The sequence below is a fragment of the Bufo gargarizans genome, chromosome 7 (assembly GCF_014858855.1).
Source record: "Bufo gargarizans isolate SCDJY-AF-19 chromosome 7, ASM1485885v1, whole genome shotgun sequence".
Lineage (NCBI taxonomy): Eukaryota > Metazoa > Chordata > Amphibia > Anura > Bufonidae > Bufo > Bufo gargarizans.
Genome location: NC_058086.1, coordinates 88609796 through 88625180, shown reverse-complemented (window position 1 = coordinate 88625180; position 15385 = coordinate 88609796). Strand labels below are relative to the sequence as shown.

The window sequence follows — 15385 nt, the reverse complement described above, 5'->3', positions numbered from 1 at the left end:
TTCTGCTCTATTACATGCTGCCTGCAGATTGGATTGCTTTTCCATGGTGAGAGTTCCCTTTAAAGGGGTATTCTGATTATAACAAGTTATCCTATACCCCATCTAGTTGATAGAACAGTTAGATTGGTGGGGCCGACCAACAGAACACCCTCTGATCACTTCTTGATGCCGTCTTGGAAGCCAGTATCGGGAGTGGATGATAAAAGTAGAGAATATAAAGGACAGATAGGAGTTCTCTATTTTTGAATTCACTCCTGATGGCGGCACCCTGAATGTCTTCTCTTCATGTTGTTTCCTATTAAGGAGGCCTTCTACAAGTTGCACATTAAAGCAAATGAATTTTCTTTCCTTTGTTCTTCAGTATTCTTCCTTGAAACATGAAACTTCTTTTCTGCTGTGGTCGCAATCCTCAGAAAATCAAGATTTTGAATTGAACCTTGTGCACTGTTAATAAAAGTTTTATTTGCCTTGTTTTAAAAACTACTAAAAACAAAAATGTACAAAGAAAATCAAGATTTAACAAAGTTGAGGATTTGTACTATTCAGGGAAGTTGTGGAATGGGTCTCTGATTTGAGTCTTTTGAGTAGCATATTCCCACAGGTCATATTTCCCAAGCTTCAGGTTTTCATTGGCTAGCACATAAGGAACAGTGTTACTCCTGCCTTGATCATGTCCTGTTTGTCTTTTTCTGTGAGCGATTAGTTTAGTCTGCTGGTGCTGCTGTGTGTGGTGTGGGAGGGCCCTCGCTGCACACATTTGCTGCAGTACTCTTAGTTGGCAGGCACAGAAAAGCAGCACAAAGAGGCCAGACCATAGTAACTACACGATCAGCCTGTCTCTCACAGCTTTTACTTTGCCTTGATTTTTCCTTTTGTCATTGATTTTGCACTTTATGCAGGTAGTTGTTACATGCTAGTGTGGATATAACATGATTGTATTTGTGCCTTGATGTATGTTTTATTTATTTTTTCTATATTAATGTCTAGTGAGTGTAATAGCAAATTCATGTTGGGGTACACCTGGCGGTGTGTCCAAAGAGGGGAAGATTGCTTCGCGGGCATTGTTTTGCCAGGTAAGGCAGTTTATTTTTGTATTTTATTGTGAGTTCTGTTAGAACACTTTATGATTATACTGCTAAAATGAATTACACTTAAACTGCAAGTTTGGTGTCCAGAGACTGAAGGTGGGGGGTGTATTTGGGGGAGTGGCGAGCTTTTTGAATAAGAAGTAATTGTGCCAAAGCGCCACCCACAGGGGACTTAATGACACTGTCTGTAGGTAGGTAAATGTGCATGAATTTGTAAGCCTGTTAAAATGTGTTTGGCATCAGAAGGCTTTAGACCTTTGGTTTGACGTGTATCTGTATGTGCATTTTTATATTTCTGAAAGATCCTGCTTCCTAAAGACTTGGGCTCAGCATTTTCTAATGTAGTGATTTAAGTATAGTGTTAGTGATATTTTCAGCAGCCACTATAATAACTTTCCATTTGTTTACTCCTAATGTCTTTTAGTTATTGTCTGTTGCTGTTGCAGCACACTCTAGTGTTTATATTCTGTATTGTTTCCTTTTCAGTTTTTGGTGTCACTATGTTGCATTAGACTTTTTTTTTAACATTTAGCGAGTCTAATGTTATGTTTTTATTTGTAAAGCGATCGTGCAATCTATTTAGGGCTTATTACAATTCCATTAAAGGCATACACCAACTTTAAATTATTTTTAGTAATAATAAAGTAAAAAGAATAACATTCATGTTGAATTTCGTAATTATTAAAGGGTTATTCCCATCACAGACAATGGCCGCATATCGCTAGGATATGCCCCCATTGTCTGCTAGGTGCGGTCTCGCCTCTGGTACCCGCACCTACACCAGTGATGAAGGGTGCACTGTGCACGCACAGCCGTCCTCCTTTCATTTCTACGCGGCCGCCAAAAATAGAGCTGGCTCGGCTATTTCCGTCAGCCCTATAGAAATAAAAGGGAGCAGTGGCCGCGCAAGCGTGGTGCGCTCCCATTCACTTGTTTGGGGAGAACGCTTGACGGTGGGCGGCACCTATCAGACATGGGAGCATATCCTTGCGATGTTCCCCACATTGTCTGATTCCTTTGCACCAGTCTTGATGCATCGCCCCTATAGACTTCTATGAGCCAGTTTTCAGCTGACAAGGAGCCTATCATAGATGAAGGGGCACAGCGCTCATCAAAGCTTGTATGACCCTTTCACTGATTGTGGTGGTCTTGGCACCTGGATCGCCACCTATTAAAACTTCTGACGCGTCGCAATTATCACAGTGCAGTTATTCTTTATTTGCTTTGTTATGGATTGGAGTAGAATTTAATGACCTCTTAGTGTCATACCGCACTCCGTGGGGCAGATTTACTAATGCTGTCTAAAAGCACATTTGCACGCCCCAAGCAAGCAGACACTTATCAAGACATGAAGCGTTCCTTCCCAATAACTACCTGCTCGCCATCACCCATCCTCATACAAATTCGTAGTTTCTGGGCAGCAGAGTGCAGTTTCCGCAGCCTGATCTGCTGCCCAGAAGCAATGATTGATCTTCATGAAAGATCATTTCACCTGATGAACAAGCGTTTTGCTTTGTATGAAGGTTTGTTCCTGATAATTGGGCTGTGTAAATCCAGCATAGGATTTAAGGTCTTTTTACACGGATCAATGTCTCAGGCAGTTAGCTACCGTTCATTCCTGATATCTGGTCGTCAGTGGAGAAGAAGGCTGCATTTACATGTATGGATGATGGCTACAGTGATCCCGGGCAGCAGATCCCTGTGTACACAGCAAAATCTACTGCACAGAAATTATTTATTTAGGTTCTGGCTGAAAGAAACTTATCACACTGGCTGTTGCATGTAAATTTGGTGCAGTTTTAGACGGTGTAGTCTGTTTATACCACCTATTATGGCTCTTTCAGACGAGTGTGTGCAATTCGGAAATTACGCTCCGTGTGGTTGTGATCCTCCGTTCTGGACGCTGCTCTTATAGTGAGAGCTTTGTCAGTGTGATCCTGTAGAAGTAAGGTCATGCAGAGGCACATAGCATTAGAATTCTGTATAGTGTTGTACCTTTTGTGCAAGACAAGCAGTGTCAAGAATGGAGGATCACCCTTGCACACGGAGTGTAATTTCCAGAGTGCACACGCTCGTGTGAAAGAGCCCTTAGTCGGCTTAATCTGTTCGCGATGAGGTGTGGATTAATAGCCAAGCCGGATCCGTCGTGACACGCAATGTAAGTCAATAGGGACAAATCAGTTTTCTCGGACACAATAGAAAACTGATCCGTCCCCATTGACTTCCAGTGGTGTTCTCGACGGATCCGTCTTGGCTATTTTAAAGATAATACAACCGGATCCGTTCATAACGGATGTAGACGGTTGTATTATCATGACGGAAGCGTCTTTGCTGATCCATGACGGATCCAGCAAAAACGCTTGTGTGAAAGTAGCCTTACCTTTACATCACATGTTCTATTAAAAAGTCGCAAAGGATAAGCATGGATCTCACTGGAGTAAATTGCGCAATTTTTGCGACTTTTTAAATTGTCGCAATAGTAAATCTATCTAGAGATTAAATTACATAAGAAAACACGCCCACTTTCAGAAAACTGGCAAGGATAGCGCCGAGCCAATCAAAGTCTTTTTTTTTTTTTGCGCAGTTTTAGCGAATGCGCAAACATTTTTGACTTTTTCACTCCACTTAGACTTGAGCGAATGATAAAACTGGCCCCAAGAGTTTGAAACTAAGATCTTTGGCAGAACTAACATCTTTTTGTTATTATGCATATTAAGATTTTCCCGTCTTCACTGGTGTCTGTCTTGTCATCATTGTAAAATTATGTTGAGAGGATAGATCAGTTCTGAAATCTCCAGCCATCACCCAGCAGTACCAGTGAAGACATCTGTACTTACCTGCTCTCCTCTGCTTTGTTCTAGTTCATTGGCTCCCAGGCAGTCTTCACTGGACTTCAGTTCATGTCTGTCAGCTCCTGCAAAGACTGGCCTCAGCGGTGACATGTCCCTAAGCAGCACATGTGAACCTGTCCTTGTGGAAGTTAACAGAATGAGTCCGAAAGTCAGGTGAAGATGAAGCCTGGGAGCCACGGAGCCAGAACAGAGTGGAGGGAAGCAGGTATCAATTTCTTCTAGCTATACAAGTAGAAGGCTCAGTACCACAGACATATCTGTTGATCTTGATCACCCTGGTGATGCCAGGCACCATCTCCTAGGCTCCAGTATTCATTTTATGCAGGAGCATTGCTTTACTGCTCCTCATTATTACAACTAAAACTTTGCACCAGATGCTTCTTCTTGGTGGCAGACGTGCAGTGCTTTATAGTGTCCTGACAACGTCTGAGTGTCCAATGGGCATACAGTAGTTGGCCTAGGGATCTGTGGATGTCTGTATGCCCATAGACACGCAAACAATATCGTCTGACAGTGAATTATGTACAATAAAAGATAATTACTTAAAGGGGTTGTCTGAGTGATTATTTTTATTTGTATGTTTCTAACTAATCAAATGTAGCAGCTTTACCATGCACTTACTGCATCTGTAGTTGCTCCTTTCTCAGATTTCACTGAGGGTCACATGACCTGTGATATCAGCTTCTCTCCCTGATCTGATGATGTTTCGTACACAAGCCTCAGAGATCAGATATGTGTCTGTACCTGAGACATCACTGTGTTTGCAATGCCCTTCTTCTCTGCCGTCTGCTGCTGCTGCTCTCTGCCCTGTGTCTCCCTCCCACTGGATACTTCAGGAAAGATTAACCTCTTCAGGAGCACAGACTCAGAGCTCAAGGATTTGCTGAGTAGCTGTAGGCAGTGAGGAGAAAAATGCTGGGCACAGGAGCTGACAGACCAGAGGAGTTCTGCACAAGAACAGGTAGGGATAAGATCCTGTGTGTATCAGCAGTGTCACTGTACAGCTGGGACTTGTAGTCCTACACATACAACATGCTGCTGAGTATTCCAGCAGGCAGACATGTCACTCAGGGCAGCTCTTGTATTCACTCCCTCTGCAGAGCAGGGGGAGGGGCAGATATTGTTGTTATTGTAGGTAAACAAAGGGTCAGAAGACAACCAGGGAAATGAGGAAATATATTTTTCTTTTTACCTAAGGGTACTTTCACACTAGTGTTAAAGTTTTACGGTATTGAGTTCCGTCACAGGGGCTCAATACCAGAAAAAAACGCTTCAGTTTTATCCTAATGCATTCTGAATGGAAAGCTTTCCGTTCAGTATGCATCAGAATGTCTTCAGTTCCGTCTCTCTTACGGTATTTAGCCAGAGAAAATAAATACCGCAGCATGCTGCAGTATTTTCTCCGGCCAAAATTCCGGAACACTTGCCATTGAAATGTATTAATGCTGGATCCGGTAGCAAGTGTTCTGGAAAAAGGATCCGGTTTCCCGGTCTGCACATGCGCAGACCTTTAAAAATGCAAAACAAATAAAATACCGGATCCGTTTTTCTGGATGACACCGGAGAGACGGATCCGGTATTTCAATGTATTTGTCAGACTGATCTGCATCCGGAAACAAATGCTAACCATTTGCATACGGATTTACGGATCCAGCAGCAGTTTCGGCAACAGAACTGCCTGCCCGAATCCTCTAGCGCAAGTGTGAAAGTACCCTAAAACTTGCTTAGCTCAGTTATATATTGCTGCCCATCAGATTTACAGTGCTATATTTTATTTTTTTCATAACTCGGACAACCCCTTTTAAAGGCATTTTCCTGTGAAGCTGTCGGCACTTTTCCCCTTTTATCTGGATAAAAGCTATTAAACCACATGAAAATGTGCAGCATTTATTGTATCTGATTCACTAGGTTATGCCACGATCTGGTCGGATCTCAGGACATGAGATATTTTTCCCAGTCTTGCTGTTACTAGGCAGACTTCTCCTTCCCCTCCTTCTCTGTGCAGTCAGCTGCTCCTGCTTCTCCTGATTGGCCTGCTTAATGAGAGGCATGAACACCAATGGTCGCTTCTATGCAAATTGTACACTCATTCAATTGACATCAGACAGGGCTGGTGTGGTTATTTGCCGGGAGAGCTGATCTTTGACGGCACCATGGCTGCAGGGGGCTCCCTTTCTGGTATGCTTTTTTTATATACTTTTGAAGCCACATTTTAATCCTGTGCTTTTTTTTTTTTTATTCCTTCAAGGAACGGAAATGTTGAAGGAATTGTGCAGTCTCCTGTCTATGGGTTTTATTCATTGCAAATAATAAGGCCTTAAAGGTACACTTATACATGTGGGAGTACATCAGTGCTTGTAGTGAATCAAACCTAAAGCCGTGAGCCATATGCAGTACTAACTTGTATGCATGTTGCTGTTTTCTGTTGGATTACGACGGGCCCTTCCTGCTAAAATCTCAAGCGCAGAATAAACACTTTTTTCCCATAATACCACAAGTTAGAGCAAATGGCTGGAAAAGTTAGAGGACGGCCCAGAAATTGTTTTATTGCAGGACTCTGAACAAATACACATCATTTAAACGAAAATTCTCCTAAAAATGGATTTATGAAAATCCTAGTACGGTATTCTATTTTCTTGACTGTTGAGCATTAGGCCTGAGACTGTGTGAAGGACCTGGTTCTCAAGCATCTAAAAAGGCCAAGCCCCACAAGTACTTAATTATGATGACCCCTCCTACACATTTAAACGTCATACTCCAAATTTTTGTTTTCTTATGCTAACTGGCACACAAGTTCATATGGCGAATCTAACCATTGACATGGAGGAATTTTCAAGCCTTTTGCTTTTTAGGCTGTTTTGTAAACCATACATGATCTTCAGTTGTTTATGCTGTGGGAAAATAACGTCTCCACTTTCAGCAGGTTCTAGCTATTAGGTTTCTGGAGGTGATTTATTCTGATTTCCAGATTTTGAGTCTGTTAGAAATTTTATTCCCTAACATGAGGAAAATTTGCTTCTACCTTGTGAGGGTGACTTGCCTTTCTCAGGTCCAACTTTGCAGGATAATAGGCAGAAGTGTGTGTGTGTGTGTGTGTGTGTGTGTGGTGTGTTTTATTTTTTATTTTTGTGTGTGTGTGTGAAATGTGCTAATGGATGTGAACTAGATCTGAATAGTCATAACTGCTTAGGCCTCTTTCACCTCGACCAGATATCTGTTTGGCCCAAAAGCAGGATTAGAGCACAGCCCTAAGGAGTGAAGATTGTCCTCTCCTGATATTAAGGAATATTGTCCCCATCACATTTCTACCTCTACACTATCCACCTTTTGATTTAAATAAAGACCTATAGAAGAGTAGATCACCTGTATGTGATATGAAATTGGGCGGCTTCACGGCGTGTGTTAGAGATGTGTATATATAATTATATTAGAAGGAAACCTTTTATCAAGTTATTACAGTTTAAAAATACTTGACTGTTTCTGTGGATCCTGGATTGGCAGGGAGCATCTGTTAACTTGCAATTGTTTGTATCAGAATCATACAGAAAATCTTTTAGAGTACATTCACACGACCATGTGTAATCCCTTTCCGTCTTGCGGTCCACAAATAACGGAACCATGTGTCCGCATTTTGTGGCCGAATTACTTCTGTTTGTTCCGTATGTCTTCCGTTTTTTTATGGTCCACAAAAAAAAAGAAAAGGAATTAAGGCCTTTAAAAATCCGAAAATGGATCCGCAAAAAAAACATTCCGTATGTCATCCACAATTTGCAGATCCATTGACTTGAATGGGGTTGTGGACCGATCTGTACTGATAATAGTAGTACAAGCTTCATATTTTTTGCGGAAACATAGATGCGGACAACATACTGAACGTTGTCCGTACATTTTATTAACCCATAGGAATGTGAATGTAACCTTAAGCTGATAGTCCAGTAGAAATCTTGCAGATTTACTAACCCTGTCTAAAATGTATACAGCATACTTAGATGACAGTCTACAGATGCGCCAAATTTATCAGTGGCTCTGGCTAGACACTTTTTTGCTTGAATGTACACCACCTGGTGGTTGGCTTATTTTTTGCCAATGGTCCTTCATTGCTAGAGGTGTTCTAACCCACCATGACATTTGTTATTATAAAGTCGTATCTGCTCCTATTGCCTCTTGGGGTAGGGCATTCAATAGTTTGACTGACTTGCCAGACTTTCCTCTACCCGTAATAAATGTTTTCTTAAAGGCCTTGAGAGAAGAAACCATTTTCAATTTCTTCATATTAAGCACACATATATATTTCTAGATATAAATGAGATCTCCTCTAAGGCCACGTTCACATCGGCGTTCAGCTGTATCCAGATAACACCATGCACCAAAACATGCTGCCAAAAGCCGGTGTGTGCCAGATACAGTGACCGGATCAGATTGCCAGGGTTCACAATGCAGCTGTGAAACCTGCCTAAGGCGTATTTATTTTATTTTTTTCCAGCCTCTCATTAATTAATCCCATTTAACAATCTAGTCTAGCTTTGCTCTGAACTCTCTCCAGCTCTATCATCTCTGTTCAAAAATTTGAATCCCTTTATTCAAGATGTAATCTTACAAGGGAATTATAGAGGAATAATATTACATTGGGATGCCCAATGTAACCCTTTCATGACCAGGCCTTAATGACCAGACCCTTTTATTTTATTTTTGGTGATTTAGCGCATGGGGTGGTTTAATGACCCTTACTTTATTTGTTAGATTACCAAAATAAATTGGCAACTGACACAAGTTTTTTCTTAATAGTTTTAGAGTTTTTTTTGTTTTCCTTCTTTAGGTAAAATATGGGGAAAATTACAAATATATTTTTTTATATATTTCTTTTTTTAAATTTATCTCTATCATTTTATGCATAATATTGTTTGCATGTGGTGACTGGCGATGGCTTCAGTTGATGTGGGCATTTTTTTTTGTGTGTGTATTATTTAGTTTACTTTTTCAAATATATTTTTGGTTCATAATATGTCCCCCCCCCCCCCCCAACAGGTTATTTAAAAGACACTTTTTTGCACTTTTCCCCTGTAACTAGATCCTTTGGATGCCCAGTTACAGTGGAAAACAGTTGCCTGTGGGGGCATTGCACACAGTCAGATCTGATCAGGATCTGCTAAGACCCTGCAGCTCTCCTATGCCTGAGCGCCCAGAGATCACATGATCGCCAGATCCAATATATTAAGTGGCATAGCCGCTTCCTCTCCTCACTGAATAGCGCTAACTGAGCTCTGTTCATGGAGCAAAGGAGAAGGCAGAAGCAATAATCTACTTCTCCTCGGGGTCCCTGGCTATCAGTGACACATTCAGGGACGTGACTTGCTCCTACAGGAGCTTTATTCTGGTGCTGTTCGTGTACAGCACTCCAGATTAGTCATGTTGCAATAGTTTATATGTGCTCGAGGCATAGACAGCATGTATATAAATGGATGGCATTCGTGAAAGGGTTAATATGTATCTAAAAAGTACCCGCACATAATGCTGAATACGTAATTATTTATATTTTTTTCCATGCGGATTCTTGTGCAGCTAGAAAAGAATCAGACAAAAATAATCATTTTGCCCAATCCTTGTCTCCCCTGATACATTAGTGTATTGGCCGTTCTTGGCAGGTTCGTCCGACAAGAGTTGTGTATAACCAGCCTTAGACCCTATATCTGTAGCTTCAGTACAAGACTGATGTGCGGTTCAGTATCACCAGTCATGTTGGTTAATTGATCCGTATCAGTAGAAAAAAGATAGATGGACACAGCACGTCCTGTTGGAAATGTATTCCAGATGCAATGTTTTTTCTGGAGAGCCTTTATCAAGCAAATTTGGTGTGCTGTCCTTTTAAGGTTATGGTATTCTAAGAAATAAACTACGTAACACATGTCAAATGTACTGGGCAGTAGCTGCATGGTTCCACCTTTGTACCCTAAGGCTGGGTTCAGACCTGAGCGTTTTACAGCGCGTTCCTACGCACTGTAAAACGCTCAACAGGCAAGAACCAATGATTCCCTATGGGAATGGTTCTCACCTGAGCGTTTTACAGCGCGTATGATCGCGCTGTAACGCCCGACGCCCCAAGAAGTACAGGAGCTTCTTTAGGGGGTCTTGTCGTGCGTTCCCGTACATAGACTTCAGCGGGAACGCGCGACAATGGGCGTTCGCTTGTCTCTGTATGCACGATTGCAAACGCCCGTACAATCGCACATACAGAGCGTACGTTCAAGTACGCCCAGGTCTGAACCCAGCGTAAGTAAATATTGGTACAACCTCAACCATCCTTCAATCTTATAGCACTTAACCTGTTGCAAAAGAGTCTAAGGGTCTTTACTCTGGCTAACGCTGGGCCATAACGATATGCAAGGCGATCAGTGCTTGTTTAGTGCTTTTCAGAGTGTACATAGCAAATGATTACGCCCCTCATTCGCATATTATCGGCATTAGACCACCTGTTCACACAATGCAATGTGCTGCTGGCAGATTTTTTGTGCTGCATCAAATATGCAAAGGTTTGAAAACGAGTGTTTGCATGAATGGTTGTTAGAGAATTGTCCCTATCCTCGGCCTGGATAAAAAGGGTCCTTACTTGTACAAAAATACTGGTTTTCCATTTAAAGCTAATTTGCAAGCAGCATATTAGAACAGGAGGAGCTGAAATTTATATATTTATACGTCTCATCTTTCTGACTTCAGTTGTACACGTGGGAGGTGTTTTCAATTATTGATAGCATTCTCTGTATAAGGGCTTGTTCACACGACCGTATGGCTCTTTCAGTGTTTTGCGGACTTTTTCACAGATCCATTGTTCCGTTTTTGTTGTGGTTTTCTGTATGGCGTATACAGTAATTACATAGAAAAAATTGAGCTGGGCATAACATTTTCAATAGATGGTTCCACAAAAATGGAACGGATACAGAAGACATACGGATGCATTTCCGTATGGGTTGTGTTTTTTTTTTTTTTTTTTTTTTTTTTTTTTTTTTTTGTGGACCATTGACTTGAATGGAGCCACGGAACTTGATTTGCAGACAATAATAGGACAAGACTCAAAATATAGCGGAACGGAAATGCGGACATACGGGAACGGAGTACATTCCATGTTGTTGTGTGTTTGTTTTTTTTTTTTTTGTTTTTTTTTTGAGGACCCATTAAAATGAATAGTTCCATATACGGAACGCAATAAACGGCCCGTATATGGAACGCAAAAAACGTTTGTGTGAACGAGCCCTAAGTGTGTATACAGAGATAGCTGTATGGGGCAGTCTTAAATTCAGAGATATAAAAGTATAAATTACTGAATCTTTTCCCCTATAACATGCTGCCTGCAGATTGCATTGAAAGAGAACCTCTCCGCTTTCCTGACATAGTAAATACTTGTATTCCCCATGTAATGCTGGATCATCCTTTCCCTGTTATGCTATTCCTCTGCTATTCCACTTGAAAATGTATGACTATACTTATTGGACAGTGGGACGTGTGTGTGTGTGTGTGTGTTGTTGTGTGTTTATTTTATTTTTTTTATTTTTTTTGCGGGTTATGTAATGTAAACTGTCTAATTCTTGTTTTAAAGGTTTGAGATGGAAACAGCAAAAGAACCACAGAAGAAAGTCTTTAAAGCTCGCAAAACAATGAAAGCAAGTGACCGCCAACAGTTAGAAGCTGTACACAAAGCTAAAGAAGACCTGCTTAAACCTACAGAGATAAAGCTGGTTAATGGAATCCATGAAAATGGTGATTTAGATATGAATTATACAAACAATGATGAAGAACCCATGGAGGACACAATGAATCTAAATGGCATTCTAGATCTGAACATTGATCCTCACAAGGTTCCAGTTGTGAAACTGTGTGACCTAGAAGAAGGTTATGATCCTCACAAGGTTCCAGTTGTGAAACTGTGTGACCTAGAAGAAGGTTATGATCCTCACAAGGTTCCAGTTGTGAAACTGTGTGACCTAGAAGAAGGTTTTAAACATGTTGACCAAAACAGTGACTTAAGGATGACGCTTGATCTTGAACTTAATGAAAGTACTGTATGTCAAGACGATAGTAGTAAAATTGAGCCTACTGAGGCTGCTGTTCAAGCCTGCTCACCTAAACAAGATGATGAAGTGGTTCCTCATGGAAGCGTAGAACAAAGTGATTCAAGTGGACTGTTTCTGGAGGATCTCGCTTGTGAGCCTGAATTTTCACAGAAACAAACCCAGTCAAACATTCCCAATGAGGTGGAAAGTTGCAGCATTTTAGAGGAGGAAAGTAAGTTGGAAGATGAAAATCCTGTAGAGGATTCCATTGTCCAAAAATTGAACGAAGATATGGATGTTATTTCAGAGGATCCTACTGCTAATGCAGATAGTGAAATGGAAGACAGTAATATTATAAAAGAGCCTGTTGATCCAGAGCCTGTAGATTCTGTTGCTGTTGGAGAAAAAGATGATATATCTGAGGAGCAGGAAATTGAAGCCAGCAATGAGGACCTACACAGTGAAATACAGAATGTAGAGGAAACTGAAAACCATACTGAAGAGCAGGAGAGAACCGAGCCTGTAAATGAGTCGCATGATGCTAATGTTTTACCAGATATCAGTGTGTCTGAAAATGGATCCCCTTCACAGGCTAATAAGGAAATTTCAGAGACCGAGGGAGAGCAACAAGATATTGGGGATGAGGCTATATCAAGCAGCATGGAGGTTGACCATAACTTGAAAAATCTAGAGCAAAATATTTCTTTACCTGCAGAAGCTCCAATTGATAAATCTCTGTCAGAAATAGAGACTGGCTCTGTTTTAGAAAAAACTGATGAAATGGAAACTGATGAGATTATTCCCATTCTTGAAAAGCTCGCACCAGTGGAAGATGAACTTCAGTGTGTTTCCGATAAAAAAGAAGATTTTGCAACTGTTCCTAATAAAGAAGAAGAAAAAAGTGAAAACATTGCAGTTTCTCCAACTAAGAACGATACAAATGAGACTTTGCCAAGTGAAGCGTTTTTAGTGCTTTCAGATGAAGAAGAACCCTGTGGTGAGAGCACACCACTGAAAGGAAACGCGTTAACTGATCAAGGTGACTTTCTGAATTGTAACCTTAAAGGGGTTGTCTCACTTCAGTAAACGGCATTATCATGTAGACAGATAATACAAGGTTCTTCCTAAGGTACTGTGATTGTCCATATTGCCTCCTTTGCTGTCTTAATACCTGATAAATGCCATTTGCTGAAGTGAGAAAACCCTTTAATTTACTATTGGATCAGCACTCACATTTTGATGCTAATAAAGCTTCTTTTTAATGCCATAAGCAGAATACAGACACATGTGATGCCTTTCGGCTTAACAGCTTTTTTCAAATATCTAACATTTTTATCATTTCGTTGGTGCTGTACCCGAGCCTTTTAATTCTAGGATAGTAAACTACTATAGGAAGCCTTGTAACATAGTATATAAGGCCGAAAAAAGGCATCTGTCCATCCAGTTCAGCCTGTTATCCTGCAAGTTGAGCCAGAGGAAGGAAAAAAAACTCTGTAACTTAGAAGCCAATTTTCCTCATGACTACAATTGTAATAACTCCCTTGATTAACGACTCTTCTCCAGAAATCTAATAACTTTAACCTGTAATATTATTACACTCCAGAAATACATCCAGGCCCCTTTAGTGAACTCGCCATCACCACCTCCTCAGGCAGAGAGTTCCATAGTCTCACTGCTCTTACCGTAAAGAATCCTCTTCTATGTTTGTGTACAAACCTTCTTTCCTCCAGACGCAGAGGATGTCCCCTCGTCACAGTCCTGGGGATAAATAGATGATGAAAGAGACCCCTGATTTATACATGGTTATAAGATCTCCCCTCAGTCATCTTTTTTTCTAAACTGAATAACCCCAATTTTGATCCTTCTGGGTACTGTAGTCCACCCATTCCAGTTATTACTTTAGTTCCCCTCCTCTGAACCCTCTCCAGCTCTGCTTTGTCTGCCTTGTTCACAGGTACCAATCAATACCATAGCAACCTATTACATTATAACTTCTATTTTTTAGAATGGAAAATGAAAGTAGCAGCCTCGGTTACTATGGGTAACGCCACCACACTACTTTCACAAAACCATTTGTGTTGTCCGATCTTAATGTATTTAATAGATTTTGTCTAGGTCTTTGGTTTGCTTTTACTGAATAGTGGTGTCTGCTACATTATTCACAACAGCAAACAGCTGATGGAGCAGTGTAAGAAGGCATGTGCTTATACTGGACTACACAAAACGAGCCTCCTCTGTATGAATGTTAAAAAGCGAGTAACAATCACAATGCACAATAATCGTTGGGTTAAATAACATTTTAAGTCGCCTCTTCTTCCTGCAGATGATGTGAAAGAAGTTATTGAAGAGGCAGAGGAAAGACCTAACAATGAACAGAAAGAGCCAGAGAATAAAGAACAACCACAAGCGGAGAAAAGTAAGAAAAGATCATTACTGTAAAAGACATCTAGAAAACAAGGATGGTTTTTTAAATTGAATTAGTTGTATATGCTAAAGACCTTATCACTGCCTCAGGTGAAGATTCTGTAGGACAACTAGTAACTCGAATACTAGAAAGTCCCAAAAGTCCAATACTGACTTATTTTTGCTCCGCTTTTCTCTAAAGAAACCTTTAGAAGCTAGTTGTCCAGGCCTGATAAATTTTTACCAACGTCTTACACTGCCAAAAACTAATAAAAGAACCCACTTTACCAGTCCCTTTCTACGCCCATTCCAAAGCATCCTGGTCTCCTGCCAGTCTGTTTACCAGGCTCCAGCAACTCAACTTGTGACAAGTGCTGCCACTGATCGGCCTGGTTTGGATGCAATGGTCTCACATCGTGGCGGACCTGAAAGCACGGGCGAGGGGATTGGTAAAGTATGTATTACTCCTAATATTGTAAGCTGTTGGTAAGGAATTTCATGGGGCTGGACAACACTATTTTGGAAATTTGAGACTTAAAGCATTGCAGCAGTGTTGCCCAGATAAGACTTTCAAAATTATGGACTGAGATGCTGAATTAATGGCAATTTTAGGCTACTTTCACACTAGCGTTGTTTAAATCCGGCGTTCAATTCCGACACCGGAACTGCCCGCCGGATCCGGAAAAACGTGTGAAAATGGATTACATTTGAATCCTGATCAGGATTTTGATCACAATCTAAAAATGCATTGGAAAAAACGGATTCGCCATTTTTGGACTTTAACTTTTTATTTTATTTTTTTCACATTTTTCTGGTTTAACATGCAAAAGCCGGATCCGGTTTGACTGAACACACAGTGCCGGATCCGGCGTTAATGCAAGTCAATGGGAAAAAGGCCTGATCCGGCGTTCAGTCAAAGTGTTCAGGATTTTTGGACGAAGGTAAAAACTCTGCATGCTACGGTTTTCTGAAAAGCCTGATCAGTCAAAAAGACTGAAAT

The 15385-nt window shown here is 40.9% G+C and overlaps 1 protein-coding gene across 7 annotated transcripts in view; it reads left to right on the top strand.

Annotated features, from left to right (window-relative positions):
- The first annotated feature begins 740 nt into the window (after nucleotides 1-740).
- Nucleotides 741-15385, top strand: part of LOC122943025 (activating transcription factor 7-interacting protein 1-like) — a 44842-nt gene continuing 30197 nt past the window's right edge. For 3 of the 7 annotated variants that reach the window (XM_044300393.1, XM_044300392.1, XM_044300388.1), the window contains exons 1-4: nucleotides 741-899; nucleotides 988-1073; nucleotides 11529-13021; nucleotides 14306-14398. In XM_044300393.1, the coding sequence (XP_044156328.1) occupies nucleotides 11536-13021; nucleotides 14306-14398 (1579 nt within the window). In that variant the 5' untranslated portion in view covers nucleotides 741-899; nucleotides 988-1073; nucleotides 11529-11535. Of the gene's footprint in view, nucleotides 900-987; nucleotides 1074-6039; nucleotides 6119-6161; nucleotides 6264-11528; nucleotides 13022-14305; nucleotides 14399-15385 lie in introns of those variants that run through there. The other 4 variants (XM_044300394.1, XM_044300390.1, XM_044300389.1 and 1 more) reach the window with 4 other exon arrangements.